The following is a 24,846-nucleotide window of genomic DNA, read 5'->3' as shown; positions in this document are numbered from 1 at the left end:
TATGTTAGTCTAGCTTCTAATGCCTTTCCCTCTCAAATTGCCTTTCATTTGTTTCACTTATAACTTTAATGCATCGAGGTGTTTACCAAAGTCCTACATTAAAATGGAAGCTTCTCAAAGACATGAATTGCTTTGCCTTTTGAATCTCCACTGCTTATCATAGTGACTATTACATTATACATGCTTATTTTTTAAATAAATGTTTTATAGAATTTTTAAAATTATTTAAAAATCCAAACATAACAAATATTTCCATATATAAAGAAAAAAGAAGATATACAAAATGAAATCACCTATCTCCTATATGTTTAATTTACTTTCCTTCATATCTACATAATGGATCTCATCTACCTGTGTCTCAATCCCTCCCTGTCCTACCTGCATCACAGAGGACATTATCATGGAAGCCAATATGCTCATTTATATTAAATCTTTCCTGTTATATCTTTGTGTTCACTTTCTATGGGTAACTTCTCATTTTATGCTTCTAGTATTTATTCTGTTGCTGTGTACAATGTTCTCTGGTTATATTTATTTTACTGTTCATTATCTCATAAAGTACTTTCCAGGCTTTTAAGAAATCAATTTGTTTATTGTTTCTTATGACACCATAGTGTTCCATCACAATCATATACCACAATTTGTTTATCCATTTCCTAATTGTTGTGCATCCCCTCAGCTTCCTATTCTTTGCCACCACAAAGAGAGTTACTATACATATTTTGAAACTGTCTAAGATCAGATTTGAACTATGGAAAATGAGTCTTCCTGACTCCGGGTCTGGTGCTTGATCCACTGTGCCACCTAGTTGACTTTAAATGCTTTTTGATTGGCTAATAATAGAGCCATAAAGCTCTTTGATCACAAATTTCATGGGAACACAGGATCCCAGATTTATTCTACTTCACCTGATAAAGTGGGTGACATGGGAACTCATCTAGCCCAATCTATTCATTTCATAGATGAGGAAACTCAACTTGGAGATGCTACATTACTTGCCTAAGGTCACACAGACAATAGAGATGGAATTTAAACCTAAGTCCTTTGACTCTAATCCAGTATTCTTTTCAGTATATCATATTGCTATCATATTGGACATGATGTTGATATCTTCTATTTATAGCCACTTTATTGTTTACAAAGTGCTTTCCTCATAATAGTTCTGTAAGGTAGGTAGTTTAACTATCCCCATTTTATAGATGAACAAACTGAGTTTCAGAATGGTTAAAGGTCACATGACTAGATCAGACATTCTCTTCTCTCCATTTTTATAGATGAAGAAACTGAGGCCCAGAGTGTTTATGTTACTTGTACAATACCACATACATAGTAAATGTGGAAATCAGGACTTGAACACAGTCTGCTGGTTTTAAGAACAAAACAGTGATCTATCTCACAACATCATACTTACTTTTGCTAGACCATTCTGAGGTTTTGAGGATGTGGTAGTCTCTCACCTTCCATTTGGTGGCAGATCATAAAATGTCTCAGTTCACTTTTTCCCTTGCCATCAAGTAGAAGTCATTATATACCTTTTGGCAACTTTGATTGGAATGTCTCTACTTCATGGACCAAATTTTCACTTTTCCTCAAAATACATTTTGGTTAGAATTCTTTCTTATCTTGCATGAACTCTATTGGCTTTTCTTTTGGACATTTTAATGAATCAGAATGTCAAACCTGCCAGGAGGTTAAGGAGGTTCCATTTTCCTGGGGCTACACAGCATCAGGGGGGCTCTGTGGGCAAAGAGCTGACCCAGGCATCATAGAACTTCATTTTAAATCTCATCCCTTACAAAAATATTCATAGCTGTGCTCTTTGTGGTGGCAAAAAAAAATTGGAAAATAAGGGGATGCCCTTCAATTAGGAAATGGCTGAACAAACTATGCTATATGTTGGTGATGGAATACTATTGTGCTCAAAGGAATAATAAAGTGGAGGAATTCCATGGAGACTGGAACAACCTCCAGGAATTGATGCAGAGTGAGAGGAGCAGAACCAGGAGATCATTGTACACAGTGGCAGATACACTGTGGTACAATCGAATGTAATGGACTTTTCCATTAGTGGCAATGCAATGACCTTGAACAACTTGGAGGAACTTACGAGAAAAACCACTATCCACATCCAGAGGAAACACTGTGGGAGTAAAAACACCAAAGAAAAACAACTGCTTGAATATATGGATCAAAGGGATATGGTTGGGGATGTAGACTCTAAATGATCATCCAAGTGTAAACAACAACATGGAAATAGGTTCTGATCAAGGACACAAGTATTACCCAATGAAATAGCATGTTGGCTGTGGGAAGGGTGGGTTGAGGGGAGGGGAATAATGTGATTATTGTAACCAATGGATAATGTTCTAAATTGACTAAATAAACTAATTCAAATGGAAAAAAATAAATTTCATCCCTCCAACTTTCTTCCTGTAAGACTTTGGACAATTACATCTCCTGTTTGGACTTCAGTTTCCTTACCTGTGAAACAAAGATATTGGACTAGATGATGATTCTTGTACCTTTTTTCGACCTCTAAATCTAGAATCCAATTTAGGTAGATAAATAAATTCAAAGAAATTTCGGAGAGATGGAAATCACCAATAACTCAGGAGTAGGCAAGTCTTCTCAAAAGGCCTACAGTCCATCACTTCTACACTTAATCATTCTGGTTCATTGTATTGATCAGAGCTCTTTAATCTTTCAAAGTTATTTTCATTCATAATGTCATGGCTATTGTAGATGTTGTCTTGGAGTCACCATGCTTCATTCAGTTTGCACAGATTTTCCAGTTTCTTTATCCATTCCTTCCCTGCTACCTCTAAAGAGACACCCAAATCTCCTCTGTCTCCTCTTCTCAAGGGTCAGTTACATTAGTCTATTTGCTGTTCCTCACACTTGATGGTATTATATATATATATATATATATATATATATATATATATATATATATATATATATATATATATATATATACTGGCTTCATCCTCCAGGTCTAAAATGTTCTCCCTCCTTACCCCTACCTCTCAGAATCTGGTTTCCTTTGAATCTCAGATGAAGTTGTACTTTCTGTAGAATACTTTCCCAGTTTCTGGATGCTAGTGTTTTCTCCTCACAACCAAAAATGCTTTATTGAGAAAATAAAGGTTATTCATCCTGAACTCCCTCTTTTCCCTTTCTCAGCATCTCATAACTTCACCACCCATTCCATTTTGTTTTATTTCAGTCTCAGATAAAGAGGTGAACCTTCTCTTCTTCAAGATCAATCTGTTAATACCACCATCTTCAGCAAAATGTACCCACCATCTTTCTCCATTGTCTCACTCTCCTGTTTTCTACTATTTACTTTATTGCTGCCTAAAAACACACCTAAGTTTCCATTCCTGTGTGGAACTAAAGTGAAGTGGAATTAACATTCGGAGGCCACAAGACTTGAGTAGATTTAGGATCTGGAAACTTAGAGGTCCATCCAAGTAAGCATATCTTTAGATTCATTTGGACATCAATTTCATTTCCAAGGAGAGACATTGAAAACTAGACTGCAGGAACAAGAGTTTGACAAGCTACAATTCAGCCCTTAATCACAAACCTACCTGGGCAAATACATTTTTTTTTATTGCCTAATAGTACAAATTGTGTTCCTTTCAGGAGACAGGAAGTTTCCTGAAGTCATGATTCCCATTATCTTCTTTTGTGCTCTACTGCATAATTAACCACCTTCTAAGCTCCCTTTCAATGCAGGGACTCTTGGTTCCCACCAGAAGGAAAGCTAGAGGTAGAAGGTAGAATACCTTCTATACCCTCTAGACAAGGATTACTTAACTTTGGGACTGTAAACTTATATTTTGAATATTTGTATAACTATTTCAGTTTAACTGATTTCCTTTATATTTCTATGTATTTTATTTTATGCATTTTAGAACATTCTAAGAAATCCAAAGGCTTTAACAGCTGACCAAAGGGCACTATGACACCCAATGCCCATGAGCATTATAATCTGACATATCAATGAACCCTAAGGTTGGTTTGGCCATCTGAGCTACTGCTACATCTTTTGGACCACCAGGATCTTCCATCCTATTCTATCACTGAATCCTTTGGGGTATTTTGACCTCTTCCTTTAGAATGTGAGCTCAATGAAAACAGGGAATTTCTATTTCCTCTTTGTTTCCCTAGTGATTAGTGTGGTATTGGGAAGAGAGTAATCACTTAATAAATGTCTTTTCATTGATTCATCAAAGTAGAAGTAAACATTCCAAGTAGGCATTAACTGAATGAAAAGCTTAGTTGAATGAATGAAGGTAATGCATTTATTAAATGCTTGCTATGTGCCAAACATGTGCTAAGTGCACACACACAAAAAAAACAGTCCCAGACCTTAAGTGATATACTTTATAACAGGGAAAGAAAACATATCTCAGAACAGAAGAATTTAATTTTCTTAATATTCCACTGTAAGTTCCAGGAATGTAAAATCATGTTGCTTAATTTTTTTATTTTAATAACAAATCCCCACATGTATTTTCTGAAGTTATATGATCTAAATTGTCTCCCTTCCTTCTTCCTATTTGAGAGCTGCTGCTGCTGCTGCTGCTACAGATAATGATCCAGATAGGATCCAGATAATCAATCTGGATTAAATAGATCATGTAACTTTTTAAAGTGCAGAGTATGGCACAGTCATCTCCACATATATACCATTTCTTTTTAAAGCTTTACCTTTTTTTTCCTTAGGATCAATTCTAAGAAAAAAGAGTGGCAAGGGATAGGCAATCAAGGTTAAGTGATTTACCCAGGGTCACACAACTAGGAAATGTCTAAAGCCAAATTTAAACCCAAGTCCTCCTGACTCCAGGCCAGCTTTTAAGCATAATTTAGGGTTGTTACCTAATCTAAATTTGATTTTTGGTCACCAGGGGATATCCCAAATATAATACCAAAGTCAGTTTGGAAATACATGTTGGTTTAATCAATATGTGGGGAAGAAATCAAGGAGAAGAGAGAGGGAAAAGGTATAGGATTTCTCCCACCCAGCCTGTGCCAGGAAAGTTCAAAGACCTCCACCACAAGGTCCTTGAAGATTAGAGTCTTTCTCTAAGATGATAGTGTTTGGAAGATAAAGGAGAGAAAAATCAACCTAAACTCCAAAAGATCTCAGAGAAGAGCCTCATCTAACTAGGTTACTAGGCTTCTTCCAGTATGGTATCAAGGAAAACTCACTGCTAAACCCGGACAATAGCAGCTGCCACACCAAGAGGCCGACACTCAGTAAGCTGCCACCAGCCACCTCTCTGCCGTCAATGAGGCCGGAGAGAGGAAGTGATGCAAAATGTATAGATGGTTTTTCATCACTTTCCTGAATCTCACATGTTCCAAAGATATCTTAGGCTTGACTTAGGACAGCCCAGGGGTCTGCCAGGTGTTTCTGATTTGTCATTTGCTAGCACACGTCTGTCATAGGCCATCCTCCTAAATATTTAATCCTTATGTACGGGTGTAGACATTCCTGATTTTTGTTGGACTAAGTAGGGTGGAGTAATCTAAAGTTCACAAGCTATTTTAACCACGGAATAACCTATCTGCTCCTCTACATAGCATTTAATGAATGTCTACCAAGAAGAAAAGGTAGGGCTCAGCTTGAAGACTTTTAGGAAGGCAGATAGAACCCAAGGTTGGGTATTGACCACACCATCTCCCTTTTCCCATCTCAGGCCCTAGGGGAATTAACAGGTGTCATGCTTAGAGAAGCAGCAGATAGTGCAGAGCATTGATATTTTTATTTATTAGTTATGAGTGGTACAATGGCCCTCCACCTGATGATCATCTGTCATCCCCTGGCATGCCTCTTCCCCACCCCTAACCCATAGCAACACATCTCCCTAGTACACACTACCCAAACCACCTAGACTTCAAATTCACAAATAGTGAGAAATGATTCCTGACATGGCATGTCATTTCATTTGCCACTAGGAGACATCTCAATGCAGTTCTCTCCACCACCCTTATTATTAGGTTCTCCAGACCTCCAGTTGGAATAGACCAGTGGTTCTCCTGTTCGATAGACGAATTTGCCATCACTCTTTCTGTCAGTCATGCAAAGGAAGGCTGACTTCTTGTATCTTGAGAGGATGTCCTGTATAGCTTGATTCTATGCCTTGTTTTTTGGGGGGGCTACTATGGCATCGGCTTTGTCACATATTTCCGCTGCATCGTCAAAGTTGTGTTCTGTGCCAGTGGTCTTATATATCTTCTTCCCATGTGCTTGACCATTGAGATAGACTAGGAAAAAAACACAGGGAATAAAATAAACATACATGTGTATTTGTTCTGCAGATAGTATAGCAGGTAGGGGACTAAGGGTCCAGAGAATTTCAATTCTGACTCTGTGGTCCTCTGGATCAAAAATTCTCAGCATATATCTATACTATTAGAGTAGAGGTTCATAACCTTTTGTGTTTCATAGATCCCTTTTTGGCAAACTGGAGACAACAGAATACTATTTTCAAGTAAAAAAGTGAATGCTAAATTTCAGTTACAGATCAGTAAAAAGAAAGATGTCTGTTTTATGGACCCCCTAGGACATATCAATTTATCAACTAAGGATCTATGGAAGCCATCTATACTTTATCTCTTTTTTAAAAAAATCTTCCCTTTCTCTTAGAATCAATGTTGCATATTGGTTCCAAGGCAGAAGAGCTGTAAGGGCTAGGCAATGGAGCTTAAGTAACTTGTTCAGGGTCACCCATCCAGATTTGAACCCAGGACCTCTTTTCTCTATACCTGATTCTCAGTTCAGTAAGCCACATAGCTTCTTTTTGTATTACACATTCTAGCCAGACAGATTTACTGGCTCTTTTTGAGCTTAGCATTCCAAAGCTTGCCTTCAACCATTTGTACAACCTATGCTCCATGAATGAAATGGATTTTTCCCCTTAGGTTCTGATTCTCAGAATCCTTAGCTCTTAGTATAGTGCCTGGCACAGAGTAGACAATTAAATGTTTATTGGTTGATTGACTGATTGTCCTTCTTTCAAAGCAAATTTCAGACTTGGAAAGAACTACACGAGATAATGAATAGTGAAATGAGTGCAACCAAATGAACATTATACACAGATAGAATAATTAATGTTGGAAGTATAAACTGTGAATGTTACCTCCATAAAGTGAACTGAAAGATGCACATTTAATTTGTATGAACATGGCAGGCTTCTGGACTATATCTTCTGTGATACAGGGAGGATGTAGAGAAGCTGGGACATGTGTGGATGGACTTTATTATGTAGATATGAAGAAAAAGAAGCAAAACATCGAAGGGATTTGTGGTTTCATTTATTTGCAGTCTTCTTTTTCTTTTTATATGGAAAATTTTGGTTTATTTCATGAAATTTGGAATAAAAAAAGAAAAATGAAATGAGAAATATCTGAGACTCATGGTGTTGAGACAAAGGAGATGCAGTAGAGAAATCATGCTGTAGGTGGAGGCAGAGCACTGGATTTGTATCCTAGAGCAGCCGCTCACTCCCTATCTGATCTTGGGCATGCCCTTTACACTGTCTGGGTCTGGTTTTATTTATTTTTAAATCCAGGGGATTGCACTAGGTAGCCTCCAACATCCTTTCCAGCACCAAGTCTAGAATTCCATTTTCCTTTCTTCTTCCCTTTCCTTGGCTGCATTTTCCCATTTCCTTCAAATGGATTTTTACATCCTCTCCTCATCATTAAGCAAGAGAGAAGCCCAAATACAGAGAAGGAGGTTTGAAAAGCAAGAAACAAACTTCGAAAGAGCTGGCAAAAGCAGTGCATGGCCAGAAAACAAAGAAAGAGACAGAGATAAAAGAAAAGCGTGTCCTAGCCTCAGCCCCAAAGTACTTACCTTTCTGTTGTTTGGAAAACCTTTTTTGGAGGTTCTCAACTTGTTTGTGCAGTTCAGGCACTTGTTGCTCCAACTCATTGGGAGATTCTGCATGAGGGGAAAGAGGTTTGGAAGCATACTCAGTCCATGAGTTTTTCTTGGATTCATACTTTAGGCTTTCATAAGCTAGAGAAGAAAGTCCTTGGAGACACCCAGGGAGTCAGCAGTCAGTAAGAGGTGCCTGGGGTAAGGGTTGTTATTGGGGAGAAGCCTTCTGCTGTTGCTCTGCCTTAGAGGATCTCTATCCCTCCTTCCCCATTGTGCCAAAAATGTTCACTAACTACAGTGAATAGGAGGGTAATGCAATTTCCTATAAGAGCTTATGGGTGAGAAGCCCTGGCCTATGGCTGAACTTCAACTATTTCCCACTCAACAGTCTGAGTTTGCCTGAAGAAGAAGGAGTGAGGACTCATTGACTTCTCCACAAGGTGAAGCGAGATTAGCTGTGAAGAGACTTAATTTGGTGTTGTCCAAATAAATCAGGCCTTGAAGCACTTTAAAGTACTCTGATTGCTACACATTCAGGGATGGGTTATGATTACCATTACCTTTCCACACAAAGTCATCCTCAGAGTGACTGTGTAGAGCACTTGGACTTGGAGTTCAGAAGAGCCCTGTTCAAGTCCTATGTCAGATAAGTTAGCTATGTGAGCTGGGCAAGTCACCTGAACTTTTCTGTGCCTTAATTTCTTCATCTGTAAAGGGAAGCTAGACATGAGAGATGCTAAGATCCCTTCCCTCACTAAGTCTATTCTATGGTTTTGTGAATTTCTCTCTTTTCTTGTAGAGAACATTTTTTCACTATCTCACATCCTCAACTTCCTCATCTTTGACCCATTGACCATATGAACTGCCTTTGAAGTTATCAGTCATATTTTCTTACTGGCCAGATCTGATGTTCTTTTCTCAGACTTCATTCTACCAGACCTTTTGCAGCCTTTGGCATTCCTGATCATCTTCTCCTCCCAGGTTCTTTTGCTCCTCTGAATTATCTTGCTACTGTGGTTTCTTTGTTCTTCTCAATGAGCCTGACAACTCTTTTTATGTCTTCTTTGCTGGATAATAATCCAAAAATTCCCTCTCTACATTCTATCTTGGTGACTCTATGAGTTCCCATGTGCTTAATTATCATCTCTATGTGGATTCATACATTGCCCCACATTGTGATTCTTAAAACTGCTCAGACTCTACCTTGGAACATTTGGTTAAGGCAATTCCACATTTAAACAATGGAGGTGCTTGATCAGGAATGTATTGAGAATTTTAACATTACTCCCCCCATACAATGAAAAGATCCTTAACTCATACTTATAGTGAGGCCAAAACCTTAATCTAGGTCTATTTTTATATATAATACAAAAGGGTACTAAGTGCCTATAAAGGTTAAATTAATCACTAAAAGGTCAAGCAACTTACAAAGGGCAAGCTTAGCAAGAGGTGTGAACTTTTAGTCTACTCAGGGAAGGTAATTAACAAAAGAAGATGTGAATTAAGAATGGTCAATCCTGTGGAAAACATCTACTGTGATTGGTGATGTGAAAATTTAGGGGAGGAGACATGAGGGAAATTTCTCTTTAAAAGGAGCTAGCTCTCTGAACTTAGGGGGGAGTTGGATCTCAGACTAGTTGGAGTAGCTGGTCCTCTGAACTTAGTTGGAGTTTTGCTTCAGACAAAATCTTGTGGTGAGTGGATAAAAGACTCACTTAGTTTTCTCTCTTAAAGAGAAAGGCTTAGGTCATTTGGCCTAGGCCCTAGGCCTTTTCCTACTATCTCCTCTTACTCTGTCTCTTTCCCTTCCCTTAATTCCTTCATTTGTATTAATTAAAATCTCCATAAAACCCAACTGACTTGGGTATTTCATATTTGGGAATTTTTCCCATGGCAACCACTAATTTTTTATTAAAATCAAAACACCAAAATTATCTTTACCGTTTTGGCAATTCACAGTCTTGAACCCACATTTTTGTGGTCACAGTTTATGGCTGACCAAGAAGATTGTAACTAAAATGCCCCCAAATTTCTGTGAAGTATCTTTCCTTTCTCTCTTTATTACTTGCTCTGTCAGTCAACCTTTTTAAATGTGCTAACTCGGCTTCAAAACACAGCTGCAAGAGTGGGTGAGTAAAAACAATCTATTTCTCTTTAAGTTAAATAGAACACAGCTGTTTTAAATCTTAGCAACAGGGCCCTAAGATCCTGGCTAGGAGAGCTGTTTCTAAATATCCTTTCCTTTAGGGAACAACTGCCTAAATTAGGATTAAGGGAAACCTGGGAAAAGCTTTTTGCCTTGTCCTGCTCTCCACATGTTTACTTTAGAAATATGTGGACACAGCCAGTTCACAATGTACTAACAACTGGCTCATCAGCTCTATGACCAAACCTGTACAATTCTCATTCATTGTCTTTGAAATTTCTCAACCATTGAGTTTATGGCAAAGTATAATCAACATACTAGTCCCCCTTGGGATTTTGACTGTTACTTCTCAGTCAAACCAACTGAGTGTTCCTTCTACTACTCAACAAAATGCAGAAATAAATACTAGGCAGGAACTTATAGAGGAATGTCAGGGGGAGATCATAGTTTTTATGAGAAACATTAAAAGAGAGTTAAGAAGATTATCAGAATCTCTGTCCCAACTTGTTCTGGACATTAACCCTCCTAATCAACCCACCCCTCCCCCTGCCCCCACAGCCTCAGAAAACCCTGCTCCTAACCAACCCTCTCCTCCCCCTGCCCATGCTTCCTATCCCACACCCTCCACTCTAAGTTCACACCCCACCAATGCTTGGAACCCTACCACCTCCACCCTGACTTTACACTCCACCCATGATTCTGACCCAACCACCTCCACCTTGAGTTCACACCCCACCCATTCTGACCATCCTAATGCCTCCACACCATATTCACATCATAAGTTCACACCATATTCATTCCTCCAACCCTAACCCCTCTGCATCCTTTGCCCCAGCTATTGACCCTTCTTCCTTTGCCTCTTCTTCCCACCCTGCCCAATTTAATTCTCAGATCCTTCCTACCTCTGATCCTTCTGGCACTATGGGACAACAACAAACCTTCTCCCTTAGTGTGCCCACCCCTTCTTTTTCTAATACCTACCCCATTGAGAATGGATTAAGAAGCCTAGAAACAGAATCAGCAGTAACAAATAATTCAGATAGGTTATTTCCTTTAAGGGAAGTACTCACTCTTAATAAAGATCAGAACTTGGTATCTGAAAGACATCATACACCTTTTAACCCTAAGGATTTAAACAAATTTAAGGAAGATCTTCCATCATTTTTGGAAGAACCAATATTAATTATAAAAAAATTAAAAAACATATTCAAAACTTTTGACCCCACTTGGATGGATGTTGAGAATTAGTTAGAGACATTTTAAACAGAAAGAGAAAAATACAGTATTGTCTCTCTGGCTAATCAGAAGCGAGGTAGGAAAGGACATTATTGGCCACCTGAAGATCCACACTGGAACCCCAATGGTGAACTAGACTAAACCAGGCCAGAGAAGCATTATTGACAGACATGAGAGCTTGCTCAGATAGACCTGAAAAATGGTCAAAATTTGAAAGAACCCAACAAGAAATTGATGCGATCCCCTCACAGTTTATGGATAGACTTATTGACGTAAGAAATACATATAGGGACCTTGATTTATCCAGAGAAAGTTACATTAGGCAAATATGTAGGCAATTCATTGAGAATTGTTGTTCATTGGTAAAAGACTACTTTAAAACTAGCTGTCCCAATTGGGGCGCTATGGACCTTGAAGAATTTAGGAGAGTAGCAACCTATTTCATAAAGGTTGTGTAAAAAGACCAGAGGAACATAATACATTAGTGGAAGACTTAAAGAAAGAAATTGAAATGTTAAAGGGGCAATTGAAAAATAAGGTAGAGACTATAGCCCCTTTGCAGGATTCCATAAATAAATCAGTAACCTGCCACTTCTATGAAAAGAAGGGTCACAGAATGATAGAATGTAGAACTTTTCTCAAGATTATTGGAAGGAATACACAGGTTAACAACTTTAGAAATAATAACTATAGAAATGATGACAATCATAGAAAACAGAATTTTACAAATTATGGAACTAACTATAATGACTATAGAAATAAGGACTATAGAATCCAAAATTTTAGAAAGAAGAATTGGGAAAATAATGACAATGCTCCAAATGAAGAAAATGATAATACCCAATAACATTATATAAGAAATGGTGCTCGTCCAATGCCCTTCAGGGGGTGCTAATGCCCTTTGGGGGGTGCTCAAGGAAAATCCCAAACACAATGAAGGTGTGTGGGGGGAGGGGCTGGGGCACAGGAATAAAAGGATACAATGTTTGATTTTCCAGAGCCTGATTTCCTACTACCCGTTGTCCTTATCCACTGCCCTCCCCATACTAGTGAACCCCTTGTTACCTTAAAGTTGGGTAACACCTATTATGATTGTCTCTTAGACACTGGAACTACCAGGTGTGTATTAAAGAATGTACCTGATTTAAATTGTTATTCCATTGACTCACAAAATGTAGTGGGGGTATCAGGAACACCCCAAAGAGTTGAAAAACTTGCCCCTAGAACGGTGTCTGTAGGACCCCTAAAGGTACAAAATTCCTTCCTTTTGATGCCTGACTCCCCTTTAAATTTGCTGGGGAGAGACCTTCTATGCAAACTCAGAGCCACAATAACTTGCTCCCCAGATGGTTCCTTAACATTGAATGTACAAAAGGAATCTTTAAATTTACTTCCTGTACTTCCCTCAGAGAGCCAGGAGGCAAAAGAGCCTCTCACTTTTGAAATACCTATGGATATACCAGAGTCTCTTTGGGCCGCATCTTCTTCTGATTTAGGCTTACTTAAATCTCCTGTTCCTGTGCAGATAAAAACTAAGTCTATCCCACCTCCTTCCATTCCTCAGTATTCTCTCTCAAATGAGGCAATTGAGGGCATTTCCCCAGTAATTAACTCATTAATTAAACAAGGAATGATAATACCTTGTAAATCTGAATGCAATATGCCCATCCTGACCTTTAAAAAACCAAAAAGAAGGACCGATGGCAAGCACCTCTATAGATTCGTACAGGATCTGAGGGTGGTGAATAACCACGTTATAAAAAGACACTCCATAGTTTCCAACATTAACACTATTATTTCTTCTATTCCTAGCACAGCTACATACTTTACAGTGGTAGACTCATGCTCAGCTTTCTTTTCCATACCTTTACATGAAAACTCCAGACATATTTTTGCTTTCACCTGTAAGGGCTCACAATATACATGGAGTCGTTTGCCATAGGTATATGTGGAAATCCCGAGTTTATTTGCACACATTTTGAGCCAAGACACAGATAATATAACATTTAAAAATAGTAAATTAATCAAATATGTAGATGATCTACTCTTGGCTTCAACAGATGCAGAATTATGTCAGGAAGATAGCAAACACCTTCTTTTGGAATTACACAAAAGGGGACATAAAATTTCAAATGATAAAGTTCAGTGGTGTCTCCCGAAAGTAGAATATTTGGGATTCATCCATACTGCTGGTGCTTGCTATATTTCTCTGAAATGAATTGAGAATATTCAAAATTTAAGAGCTCCTACTACTAAGAAACAGTTGAGAATAATTTTAGGAGCAACTGGGTTTTGCAGACAATGGATTCCTTGCTATGTGGAAATTACTAAACCCCTTATAGCAATAACAAAGGATTCAGTCCCAGAACCCCTCAAATTAGAGCCAGAACACTTGTCAGTTCTATAAGATCTAAAACAGGCTATACTGTCTGCCCCTGCTTAATGCGTCCCAGATTACAACAAACCATTTACTTTGTATGTACATGAGTGAAGAGGAGTAGCTTCGAGTGTTTAAAATTTAGACTTTGGGGACTTCTCAGCATCCAATTGCTTATCATTCTGCCCAACTGGACCCAGTAGCATCAGGAGCACCATCATCTCTTAGAGGAGTAGCTGATACAGCCTTACTAGTGAAAAAAACTCTTGATCTAGTATTGGGATGCCCATTAACAATTATGTTCCCACATGAGGTAGAAGCATTGTTGCTAAAGCATAGAACACAGGCATTCTCAGATCAGCTAATTAAAAGATACGAAATAATCTTGTCAAATAGTGAAAATATTACTTTGAAACATTGTACTATTCTTAACCCTGCCACCTTGCTTCCAGATTTACCAACTTCAGGAGAACCATTACACAATTGTGAAACATTAGTATCCATAGTAGAAAAGCCTCAAGATAATCTCTTGGACACTCCCCTAGACAAACCAGATTTGATCTTATTTACCAATGGTTCCTCTTTTATGAGGGATGACTTACGCTACAGTGGAGCTGCCATAGTCTTAGAATTTGCCACTGAGTGGTCAGCTTTACTACCCTCTAAAATTAGCACTCAAGGAGCAGAACTCATAGCTCTGAAGCATGCTTGTATAATTGCCAAGGATAAAAAGGCAACAATTTATACAGATTCTAGATATGTTTTTGGCATTTGTCACTCAGTCGGAATGTTATTGCTCCAGAGAGGATTTGAAACCTCAGCTGGAAAATCTATAGCTAATGCAGAAATTATGAATGAAGTTCTTTCTGCTCTCCAGCTGCCTGAAGCCCTAGCTGTAGTTCATTGCTCTGCCCATACAGGTGGTACTGACCCTGACTCTAGAGGAAATGATAGAGCAGATGCCGCTGCAAAGCTAGCAGCTTCTTTGGAAGCTTCTATGGAAAGGCCTGAATGAACTGTTTCAGAAAGATGCTGGAAAATCCAAACTAGATCAAGAAGATTAAGAGTGAACTTTGAGTGTGATTGATTGAACTGAAGTTTGATTGAACATTTATTGTAAATGTACACATTTATGCCAAAAGAGACTTCCCCTAATTTGGCTTTCTGTCAATGCACCTAGCAAAACATTGGTTTTGTTTTCTTTCTTTTCCATTTATCCCTCACTGTTCTAATTTCCTCTTAGAAAATATAATATTGTATGAATCTACAGTTTGAAGTGCGTTTAGGACTACAGGATGATTATGTTAAATGATCAGTGGGGAGACTAGTCTCCTAATGATCATCACGGGGGATTGTGAATCTTAAAACTGCTCAGACTCTACCTTGGAACATTTGGTTGAGGCTATTCCTCATTTAAACAATGGAGGTACTTGATCAGGAATGTATTGGGAAGGTGGAGAGGTGGTGGGGGAAGAAGAAGAAAAGAAAATGATCTTTGTTTCCAATGAATAATGTTTGGAAATGACCAAATAAAAATTAAAAAAAAAAGAGAAAAAAAATGAATGTATTGGGAATTTTAACATTACTCCACCCATACTTAGGCATACTTGAGGGGGAGATAAAATTGTAAAACTCCTTATTGAACAATGAAAAAGTCCCTAACTCATACTTATAGTGAGGCCAAAACCTTAATCTATGTCAATTTTATGTCTAATTCAAAAAGGTGATAAGTACCTATAAAGATTAAATTAATCACTAAAAGGTCAAGCAACTTACAAAGGGCAAGCTTAGCAAGAGGTATGAAGTTTTAGTATACTCAGGGAAGGTGATTAACAAAAAAAGATGTGAATTAAGAATGGTCAGTCCTGTGGAAAAAGTCTACTGCAATGGGTGATGGAATACTATTGTGCTAAAAGGAATAATAAAGTGGAAGAATTCCATGGAGACTGGAATAACCTCCAGGAAGTGATGCAGAGAGAAAGGAGCATAACCAGGAAAACATTGTACAAAGAGAGTGATACACTGTGGTACAATCAAACGTAATGGAATTCTCCATTAGTGTCAGTGCAATGTCCCTGATCAATCTGTAGTGATCTAGGAGAAAAAAACATTATCCACAAGCAGAGTACAAACTGTGGAGTAAAAACACTGAAGAAAAGCAATTGCTTGACTACAGGGGTTGAGGGGACATATCTGGGGAGAGAATCTAAATGAGCATTCTAATGAAAATATCAACAACATGGAAATGGGTTTGAATCAAGAGGGATTAGAAGACTATCAAAATGTCTATGTTTTAGAATATTTCACTTGCCAGTAAAATACAAAAGCAATTCAACAAAAAAATGTAGATGTGAAAATTTAGGGGAGGTGACATGAGAGAAATTTCTCTTTAAAAGGAGCTAGCTCTCTCAACTTAGGGGGATTGGATCTCGGACTAGTTGTAGTAGCTGGGCCTCTGAACTAAGTTGGAGTTTTGCTTCAGACAAAATCTTGTGGTGAGTAGATAAAAGACTGACTTAGTTTTCTCTGTTAAAGAGAAAGGCCTAGGTCATTTGGCCTAGGCCCTAGGCCTTTTCCTACTATCTCCTCTTACTCTGTCTCTTTCCCTTCCCTTAATTCCTTCATTCGTATTAATTAAAATCTCCATAAAACCCAGCTGACTTGGGTATTTCATATTTGGGAATTTTTCCCATGGCGACCACTAATTTTTGATTAAAATCAAAACACCAAAATTATCTTTACAGTTTTGGCAATTCACAGTCTTGCACCCACATTTTTGTGGTCACAACATCTGTACTTACCTTTGGAAGTTTGAACTGGATGTTCTCTAGGATTCTCAAACCCAGCATGTCCTAGCAGAATTCAACTCATTATCTTTCCCTTCCCAACTCTCTTCCTTTTCTGAATTTCCCCATTTTTAACAAAAGTCTGAGATGTTTGAATTTGGCATTATCCATGACTCCTTACTCTCCCTATCTCACACATCTAAGAAGGTGGAAATTCTTGTCCCTTCTACCTCTACAACATCTCTTGCATCTGTCTCCTTCCTACTACTTCATCCTAAATAATAGCCATGATGTTAGTTCTAGACCTCAATAACACTCACCTACTAAAACAAACTATAAATTCTGAGAAAAAGCAGCTGAGTTTTAGGATACTATAAGGAACATAGAAGAAAGTCTTTACTATCCAATGTTCCATTGTCTCAGAAATAAACAAAGTCTGTAGTTCATAAGGTCCTGCTTTTGTTGAGACAAGGGCAGGAAAGGAGAAGAAAGAGACAGTAACCCTAACTTCCTACTTATTTTTCGATATTGTTGTACACATTTTATCATATAATACATATTTCCTTATTTATCATGTTGTGAAACAAGACATTGCTTATCCTAGAGGAAACTCATGGAAGAAGTAAAGTGAATAATGAATGGTATGTTTCAATAAAAAAACTCTTCAGTTTTCTCATGAATTCTTTTCATCTTTTATATTCCTCAGCAAGGTCAGAACAAAGAGGGAGATATGTTGGGAGTCAATCAACCATGTTGTGAGAAACTGGATGCCTCGGTCAGTTTGGGGTGTTGCCTTTTAGTTTTCAGTACTAATTGGCTGCAGACTCATCTGTTCTTTGTCTTTGATGTTAGCATGGTCTTATCTATGTGTCTATAGATATGTACACACATATGTACATGTGTATAGGGTATGTGTTCTAAGCATTATCTCAGGTCTTCTAAAGAGACACTTTCTGGCAACCTGTTACCCATTGTGATGACTCCTTTGTCATGTATAGAGTTAGTTTAATTAACCTGAATGTTAGGAAAGTTTGTTATATCCGTTTTGATCACTTTGTATAGCTCTTCCATCACCTTCCAGCTGGAAGGAACTCTGCATCTCCTGCGGCTGCTTTCCCATCTAGAGGGACTTTTGATAGTTTGGCTCCTAATACTGTTTTGGTCATTCTCTAAAATTCCAAAACAACAGGGAAGCAATGAGCTAGAGAACTGGCTCATGGCAAACATGATGGACCCTTAATGTTGGCTGACTTACCTGCGCAACAACATTTTCCTTTCTCCCCAAGAATTCCTATTTTACCTTTTGGCCAAGACAGATCCCTTGGCTCTAGGAAGTCTGGATAATCAGGTATTCCAGGTGGCCCTAATGTTGAATGACAAGAAAGAGACCAAGAAATAGTTAGTTAATAGGACTTTGTCATTAAATATTCCCCATCCTTCCTGAGAGATAAATACTTTGAGTCCTCCAATCTCTCTTGACCCTTCACCATAAGAAGGTGTGGTTCTGACTCAAATGCTATATGAAAAGGAGTTTGGAGCTTGGTGAACATGCAGACAGGGTTGTTTTTTTTTTCCTGAGATTCCCAGGCCTGCTTTCCATCACTCACCAGCAGGTCCAGGAGGTCCTCCTCCTGGTTCTCCATTTTCTCCCTCGGGGTCTGGGGGGCCAATCGGGCCTGAAGAACATTCTTTATCTGGTTCTCCTGCTGCTCCTGATGGTGGAACAGAAATGTCTTAGGAATATTCTGATCATTGGTTTCTCTTCTCTCCCTCTTTTTAATTGGTGGCAGCACATATACAACATGTATTTTGAACATTTCCCTGAAAATGGACTGTTAGTTTCTTCTTCAACTTTCTTCATCTCCTCTACCTGGGGGTATAGTAGTTTCTAATCTTATGGTGTTAGAGCGGCCCCATATCTACTTAGCCCATGAATTATTTTTGGTCAGATTCAATCAACCAATTCACAGATATTCAGTGAGTCCTGGGAATATGCTCACTCCTTTGTTAGATATTATGGAATACAGTAGAAAGAGAAGACAATTGAATGGATTACACCTTTATAGATCCAGAGGTAACAGGCACCTCAGAGTCCATCTAATCTCATTTCTTCATTTTATAGATGGGGAAACTGAGTCCCAATGATATTAACTAATCCAAAGTAATAAATCCAACAAATAAAGGAAGCATAAAAGGTAGGATTTGAACCCAGATATTCTGACTCTTTCCAGTGTAAGATGGTGATACTGTTCCCTTTCTTAAGATTTGTTGTTGGTCTCATGGAGAGACAAGTTCAATAGAGGGGTATAACCAGGAACTATTTGAACTTGAGGAACAAGTTCTATACACCATAACTCAGGCCAGTGTCATGAAGGACACCATCAGTTTGGGGGAGATGTAAAAAGGATTAGGAATAATCCTGGACCAGGAGCAGTGATGACTTCAGAGGACCCATAAGTTAGTTTTCTATTTTTAACCTTGTTATCTAGGTGCTACTCTGTTTTTTCTGAAGAACTACTACTGAACTACTCTTTGTTGTATAGTTGTTTCTGTTGTATCTGATACTTCAGGTTTCTGCTGTGGTTTGCCATTTGCTTCTCTAACTCATTTTGTTGATGAGAAAACAGACAAATGGAGTGATGTGATTTGCTCGGTGCTCATATTCAGTGTCTGAAACTGAACAATTCAGAAATAAGCAAGTTTGCTATGTGCATGATAAGGTCTTATTAGGGGATTTTTAGGGATGGAAGCATTTTTTCTTGAGCTCCATTCAAAAAACTGCCACTTGATATCTATACATGGATATCTTTCAAACTGGTATCTCAAATGGAATTTGCTTTTGAAGAATGTTGGACTTGTTAAGTAAGATACAAGAATTCACATCACACCTTTGATACTTAGTTATCATGGAAGAGCTGCTTTCCTTCTCCCAGTCTCAGTTTCCAGATCTTTTCAATTGGAATAAAAATACCTATAGTACTACACAGAACTAGGAGTCAAGAAAGCTGGCTTCTGTACTCAGCTTTGTCACACAGTTGCTGGGGGTCTTTACAGAAAATTGTTTTTCCTCTCTGGGCCTCATTTTGCTCCCCTTTAATTAGGGTTTATAGTTGGATTATTTCATAGGCTTATAGATTTAAAGCTCAAGCGGGTGACAGATTCTTTGTTAATGAAGACTCATGAAATGGTTCAAAGTGGCCCTTTGTCCCATTCCTAAAAATGGAATGAGGAGACATAAAAAAGTTGGGCCTTAGTAAAAGGATAGCTCACATATCCTATTCAGAGGGGCAAATTACAGAATTGACAGTTAGGAGAATATGTATCATGTCACTTCCCTAATTACTCAAATTCAGCATCTTCCTAATTATAGGCAGCTAAGAGGTACAGGGGATAGAGTGCCTGACCTGGGGTCAGGGGGACCTCAGTTCCCTATTTGGCCTTTAACTCTTACTAGCTGTGTGACCATGGGCAAGTCACTTAACCCTCTTTGAACCAGTTTCCTCATGAGTCAAATGAGCTAAAGAAAGAAATGGAAAATCACTCTGGTATCTTTGTCAAGAAAATCCCAAATGGGGTCAAGAACAGTCAGATATGATTGAAATTCTGAACAACTGCAATCTTCCCAATTTACTCTTGGATCAAATATGAAGTTTTCTGTCACTTAATAATCTTCTGCAGCTGAATATAGTCTGTATTTCCAATTTCATCACACCTAAGGCTTCTTTATAAATTCATTTGTCCAGTCAACAGTCCTTCTTGCTATTACTCACACCCATCCTTTACAGAATGCTCATAAGAGGACATGAAGGAATGTCTGAATTGGGAGTTGAGAACGAACTATAAATTCTGTGAAAAAGCAACTGAGCTTTAGGATACTATAAGGAACATAGAAGAAAATCTTTACTATCCAATGTTCCATTGTCTCAGAAATAAACAAAGTCTGTAGTTCATAAGGTCCTGCTTTGTCCAGACAAGGGCAGGAAAGGAGAAGAAAGAGACAGTAACCCTAACTTCCTACTTATTCTTCGATATAGTTGAACACATTTTATCATATAATACATATTTCCTTATTCATCATGTTTTGAAACAAGACATTGCTTGCCCTAGATGAAAATCATGGAAAGAAATAAAGTGAATAATGAATGGTATGTTTCAATAAAAAACTCTTCAGTGTTCTTATGAATTCTTTTCATCTTTTATATTCCTCAGCAAGGTCAGAACAAAGAGGGAGATATGTTGGGAGTCAATCAACCATGTTGTGAGAAACTGGATGCCTCGGTCAGTTTGGGGTGTTGCCTTTCAGTTTTCAGTACTAATTGGCTGCAGACTCATCTGTTCTTTGTCTTTGATGTTAGCATGATCTTATCTATGTGTCTATAGATATGTACACACATATGTACATGTGTATAGGGTATGTGTTCTAAGCATTATCTCAGGTCTTCTAATGAGACACTTTCTGGCAACCTGTTACACATTGTGATGACTCCTTTGTCATGTATAGAGTTAGTTTCATTAACCTGAATGTTAGGAAAGTTTGTTATATTCGTTTTGATCACTTTGTATAGCTCTTCCATCACCTTCCAGCTGGAAGGAACTCTGCATCTCCTGCGGCTGCTTTCCCATCTAGAGGGACTTTTGATAGTTTGGCTCCTAATGCTGTTTTGCTCATTCTCTAAAATTCCAAAACAACAGGGAAGCAATGAGCTAGAGAACCGGCTCATGGCAAACATGATGGACCCTTAATGTTGGCTGACTTACCTGCGCAACAACATTTTCCTTTCTCCCCAGGTAATGGTATATCAACCCTTGGCCCAGATGGACCACTTGGCTCTTGGGGGTCTGGAAAATCAGGTATTCTATGTGGCCCTAATATTGAATGACAAGAGACCAGGAAAGAGTTCGTTAATAGGACTTTCTCAGTAAATATTCCCCATCCCTCCTGAGCGATGAATACTTTGAGTCTTCCAATCTCTCTTGACCCTTCACCATAAGAAGGTGTGGTTCTGACTCAAATGCTATATGAAAAGGAGTTTGGAGCTTGGTGAACATGCAGACAGGGTTGTTTTTTTTTTTCCTGAGATTCCCAGGCCTGCTTTCCATCACTCACCAGCAGGTCCAGGAAGTCCTGCTCCTGGTTCTCCATTTTCTCCCTCGGAGTCTGGGGGGCCAATTGGGCCTGAGGAACAATCTTTATTTGGTTCTCCTGCTGCTCCTGATGGTGGAACAGAAATGTCTTAGGAATATTCTGATCATTGGTTTCTCTTCTCTCCCTCTTTTTAATTAGAGGCAGCACAAATATAAGATGTATTTTGAACATTTCCCTGAAAATGGGCTCTTAGTTTCTTCTTCAACTTTCTTCATCTCCTCTACTTGGGGGTATAGTAGTTTCTGATGTTATGGTGTTAGAGCGGCCCCATATCTACTTAGCCCATGAATTATTTTTGGTCAGATTCAATCAACCAATTCACAGATATTCAGTGAGTCCTGGGAATATGCTCACTCCTTTGTTAGATATTATGGAATACAGTAGAAAGAGAAGACAATTGAATGGATTACACCTTTATAGATCCAGAGGTAACAGGCACCTCAGAGTCCATCTAATCTCATTTCTTCATTTTATAGATGGGGAAACTGAGTCCCAAATGATATTAACTAATCCAAAGTAATAAATCCAACAAACAAAGGAAGCATGAAAGGTAGGATTTGAACCCAGATATTCTGACTCTTTCCAGTGTAAGATGGTGATACCGTTCTCTTTCTTAAGATTTGTTGTTTGTCTCACGGAGAGACAAGTTCAATAGAGGGGTATAACCAGGAACTATTTGAACTTGAGGAACAAGTTCTATACGCCATAACTCAGGCCAGTGACATGAAGGACACCATCAGTTTGGGGGAGATGTAAAAAGGAATAGGAATAATCCTGGACCAGGAGCAGTGATGACTTCAGAGGACCCATAAGTTAGTTTTCTATTTTTAACCTTGTTATCTAGGTGCTACTCTGTTTTTTCTGAAGAACTACTGAAGAACTACTCTTTGTTGTATAGTTGTTTCCGTTGTATCTGATACTTCAGGTTTCTGCTGTGGTTTGCCATTTGCTTCTCTAACTCATTTTGTTGATGAGAAAACAGACAAATGGGGTGATGTGATTTGCTTGGTGCTCATATTCAGTGTCTGAAACTGAACAATTCAGAAATAAGCAAGTTTGCTATGTGCATGATAAGGTCTTATTAGGGGATTTTTAGGGATGGAAGCATTTTTTCTTGAGCTCCATTCAAAAAACTGCCACTTGATATCTATCTATACATGGATATCTTTCAAACTGGTATCTCAAATGGAATTTGCTTTTGAAGAATGTTGGACTTGTTAAGTAAGATACAAGAATTCACATCACACCTTTGATACTTAGTTATTATGGAAGAGCTGCTTTCCTTCTCCCAGTCTCAGTTTCCAGATCTTTTCAATTGGAATAAAAATACCTATAGTACTACACAGAACTAGGAGTCAAGAAAGCTGGCTTCTGTACTCAGCTTTGTCACACACTTGTTGGGGGTCTTTACAGAAAATTGTTTTTCCTCTCTGGGCCTCATTTTGCTCCCCTTTAATTAGGATTTATAGTTGGATTATTTCATAGGCTTATAGATTTAAAGCTCAAGCGGGTGACAGATTCTTTGTTAATGAAGACTCATGAAATGGTTCAAAGTGGCCCTTTGTCCCATTCCTAAAAATGGAATGAGGAGACATAAAAAAGTTGGGCCTTAGTAAAAGGATAGCTCACATATCCTATTCAGAGGGGCAAATTACAGAATTGACAGTTAGGAGAATATGTATCATGTCACTTCCCTAATTACTCAAATTCAGCATCTTCCTAATTATAGGCAGCTAAGAGGTACAGGGGATAGAGTGCCTGACCTGGGGTCAGGGGGACCTCAGTTCCCTATTTGGCCTTTAACTCTTACTAGCTGTGTGACCATGGGCAAGTCACTTAACCCTCTTTGAACCAGTTTCCTCATGAGTCAAATGAGCTAAAGAAAGAAATGGAAAATCACTCTGGTATCTTTGACAAGAAAATCCCAAATGGGGTCAAGAACAGTCAGATATGATTGAAATTCTGAACAACTGCAATCTTCCCAATTTCCTCTAGGATCAAATATGAAGTTTTCTGTCACTTATTAATCTTCTGCAGCTGAATATAGTCTGTATTTCCAATTTCATCACACCTAAGGCTTCTTTATAAATTCATTTGTCCAGTCAACAGTCCTTCTTGCTATTACTCACACCCATCCTTTACAGAATGCTCATAAGAGGACATGAAGGAATGTCTGAATTGGGAGTTGAGACCAAACTATAAATTCTGAGAAAAAGCCGCTGAGTTTTAGGTTACTATAAGGAACATAGAAGAAAGTCTTTACTATCCAATATTCCATTGTCTCAGAAATAAACAAAGTCTGTAGTTCATAAGGTCCTGCTTTGTCCAGACAAGGGCAGGAAAGGAGAAGAAAGAGACTGTAACCCTAATTTCCTACTTATTCTTCGATATAGTTGAACACATTTTATCATATAATACATATTTCCTTATTTATCATGTTTTGAAACAAGACATTGCTTGCCCTAAGGAAAATCATGGAACGAAATAAAGTGAATAATGAATGGTATGTTTCAATAAAAAACTCTTCAGTGTTCTTATGAATTCTTTTCATCTTTTATATTCTTCAGCAAGGTCATAACAAAGAGGGAGATATGTTGGGAGTCAATCAACCATGTTGTGAGAAACTGGATGCCTCGGTCAGTTTGGGATGTTGCCTTTCAGTTTTCAGTACTAATTGGCTGCAGGCCAATCAGTTCTCTGCCTTTGATGTTAACATGATCTTATCTATGTGTCTATAGATATGTACACACATATGTACATGTGTATAGGGTATGTGTTCTAAGCATTATCTCAGGTCTTCTAAAGAGACACTTTCTGGCAACCTGTTACCCATTGTGATGACTCCTTTGTCACGTTTAGAGTTAGTTTCATTAACCTGAATGTTAGGAAAGTTTGTTATATTCGTTTTGATCACTTTGTATAGCTCTTCCATCACCTTCCATTGGAAGGAACTCTGCATCTCCTGAGGCTGCTTTCCCATCTAGAGGGACTTTTGATAGTTTGGTTCCTAATACTGTTTTGGTCATTCTCTAAAATTCCAAAACAACAGGGAAGCAATGAGCTAGGAGAACCGGCTCATACCAAACATGATGGACCCTTAATGTTGGCTGACTTACCTGCGCAACAACATTTTCCTTTCTCCCCAGGTAATGGTATATCAACCCGTGGCCCAGATGGACCACTTGGCTCTTGGGGGTCTGGAAAATCAGGTATTCTATGTGGCCCTAATTTTGAATGACAAGAGACCAGGAAAGA

General features: G+C 38.4%; 1 protein-coding gene across 1 annotated transcript in view; it reads right to left on the bottom strand.

Moving 5' to 3' along the window:
- Nucleotides 1–4,173: 4,173 nt before the first annotated feature.
- Nucleotides 4,174–24,846, bottom strand: part of LOC103098337 (collagen alpha-2(I) chain-like) — a 31,100-nt gene continuing 10,427 nt past the window's right edge. Inside the window, exons 4-10 of the mRNA XM_056800013.1 lie at nt 24,708–24,815; nt 21,553–21,657; nt 21,204–21,311; nt 18,053–18,157; nt 17,746–17,808; nt 7,874–7,960; nt 4,174–6,279 (exon numbers count right to left, since the gene is read on the bottom strand). Coding sequence (XP_056655991.1) covers nt 6,149–6,279; nt 7,874–7,960; nt 17,746–17,808; nt 18,053–18,157; nt 21,204–21,311; nt 21,553–21,657; nt 24,708–24,815 — 707 coding nt within the window. The 3' untranslated portion in view covers nt 4,174–6,148. The remainder of the gene's footprint in view (nt 6,280–7,873; nt 7,961–17,745; nt 17,809–18,052; nt 18,158–21,203; nt 21,312–21,552; nt 21,658–24,707; nt 24,816–24,846) is intronic.

Source organism: Monodelphis domestica, chromosome 1 (assembly GCF_027887165.1).
Source record: "Monodelphis domestica isolate mMonDom1 chromosome 1, mMonDom1.pri, whole genome shotgun sequence".
In the NCBI taxonomy this organism is placed as follows: domain Eukaryota; kingdom Metazoa; phylum Chordata; class Mammalia; order Didelphimorphia; family Didelphidae; genus Monodelphis; species Monodelphis domestica.
This window is presented reverse-complemented; position numbering and strand designations above follow the sequence as displayed.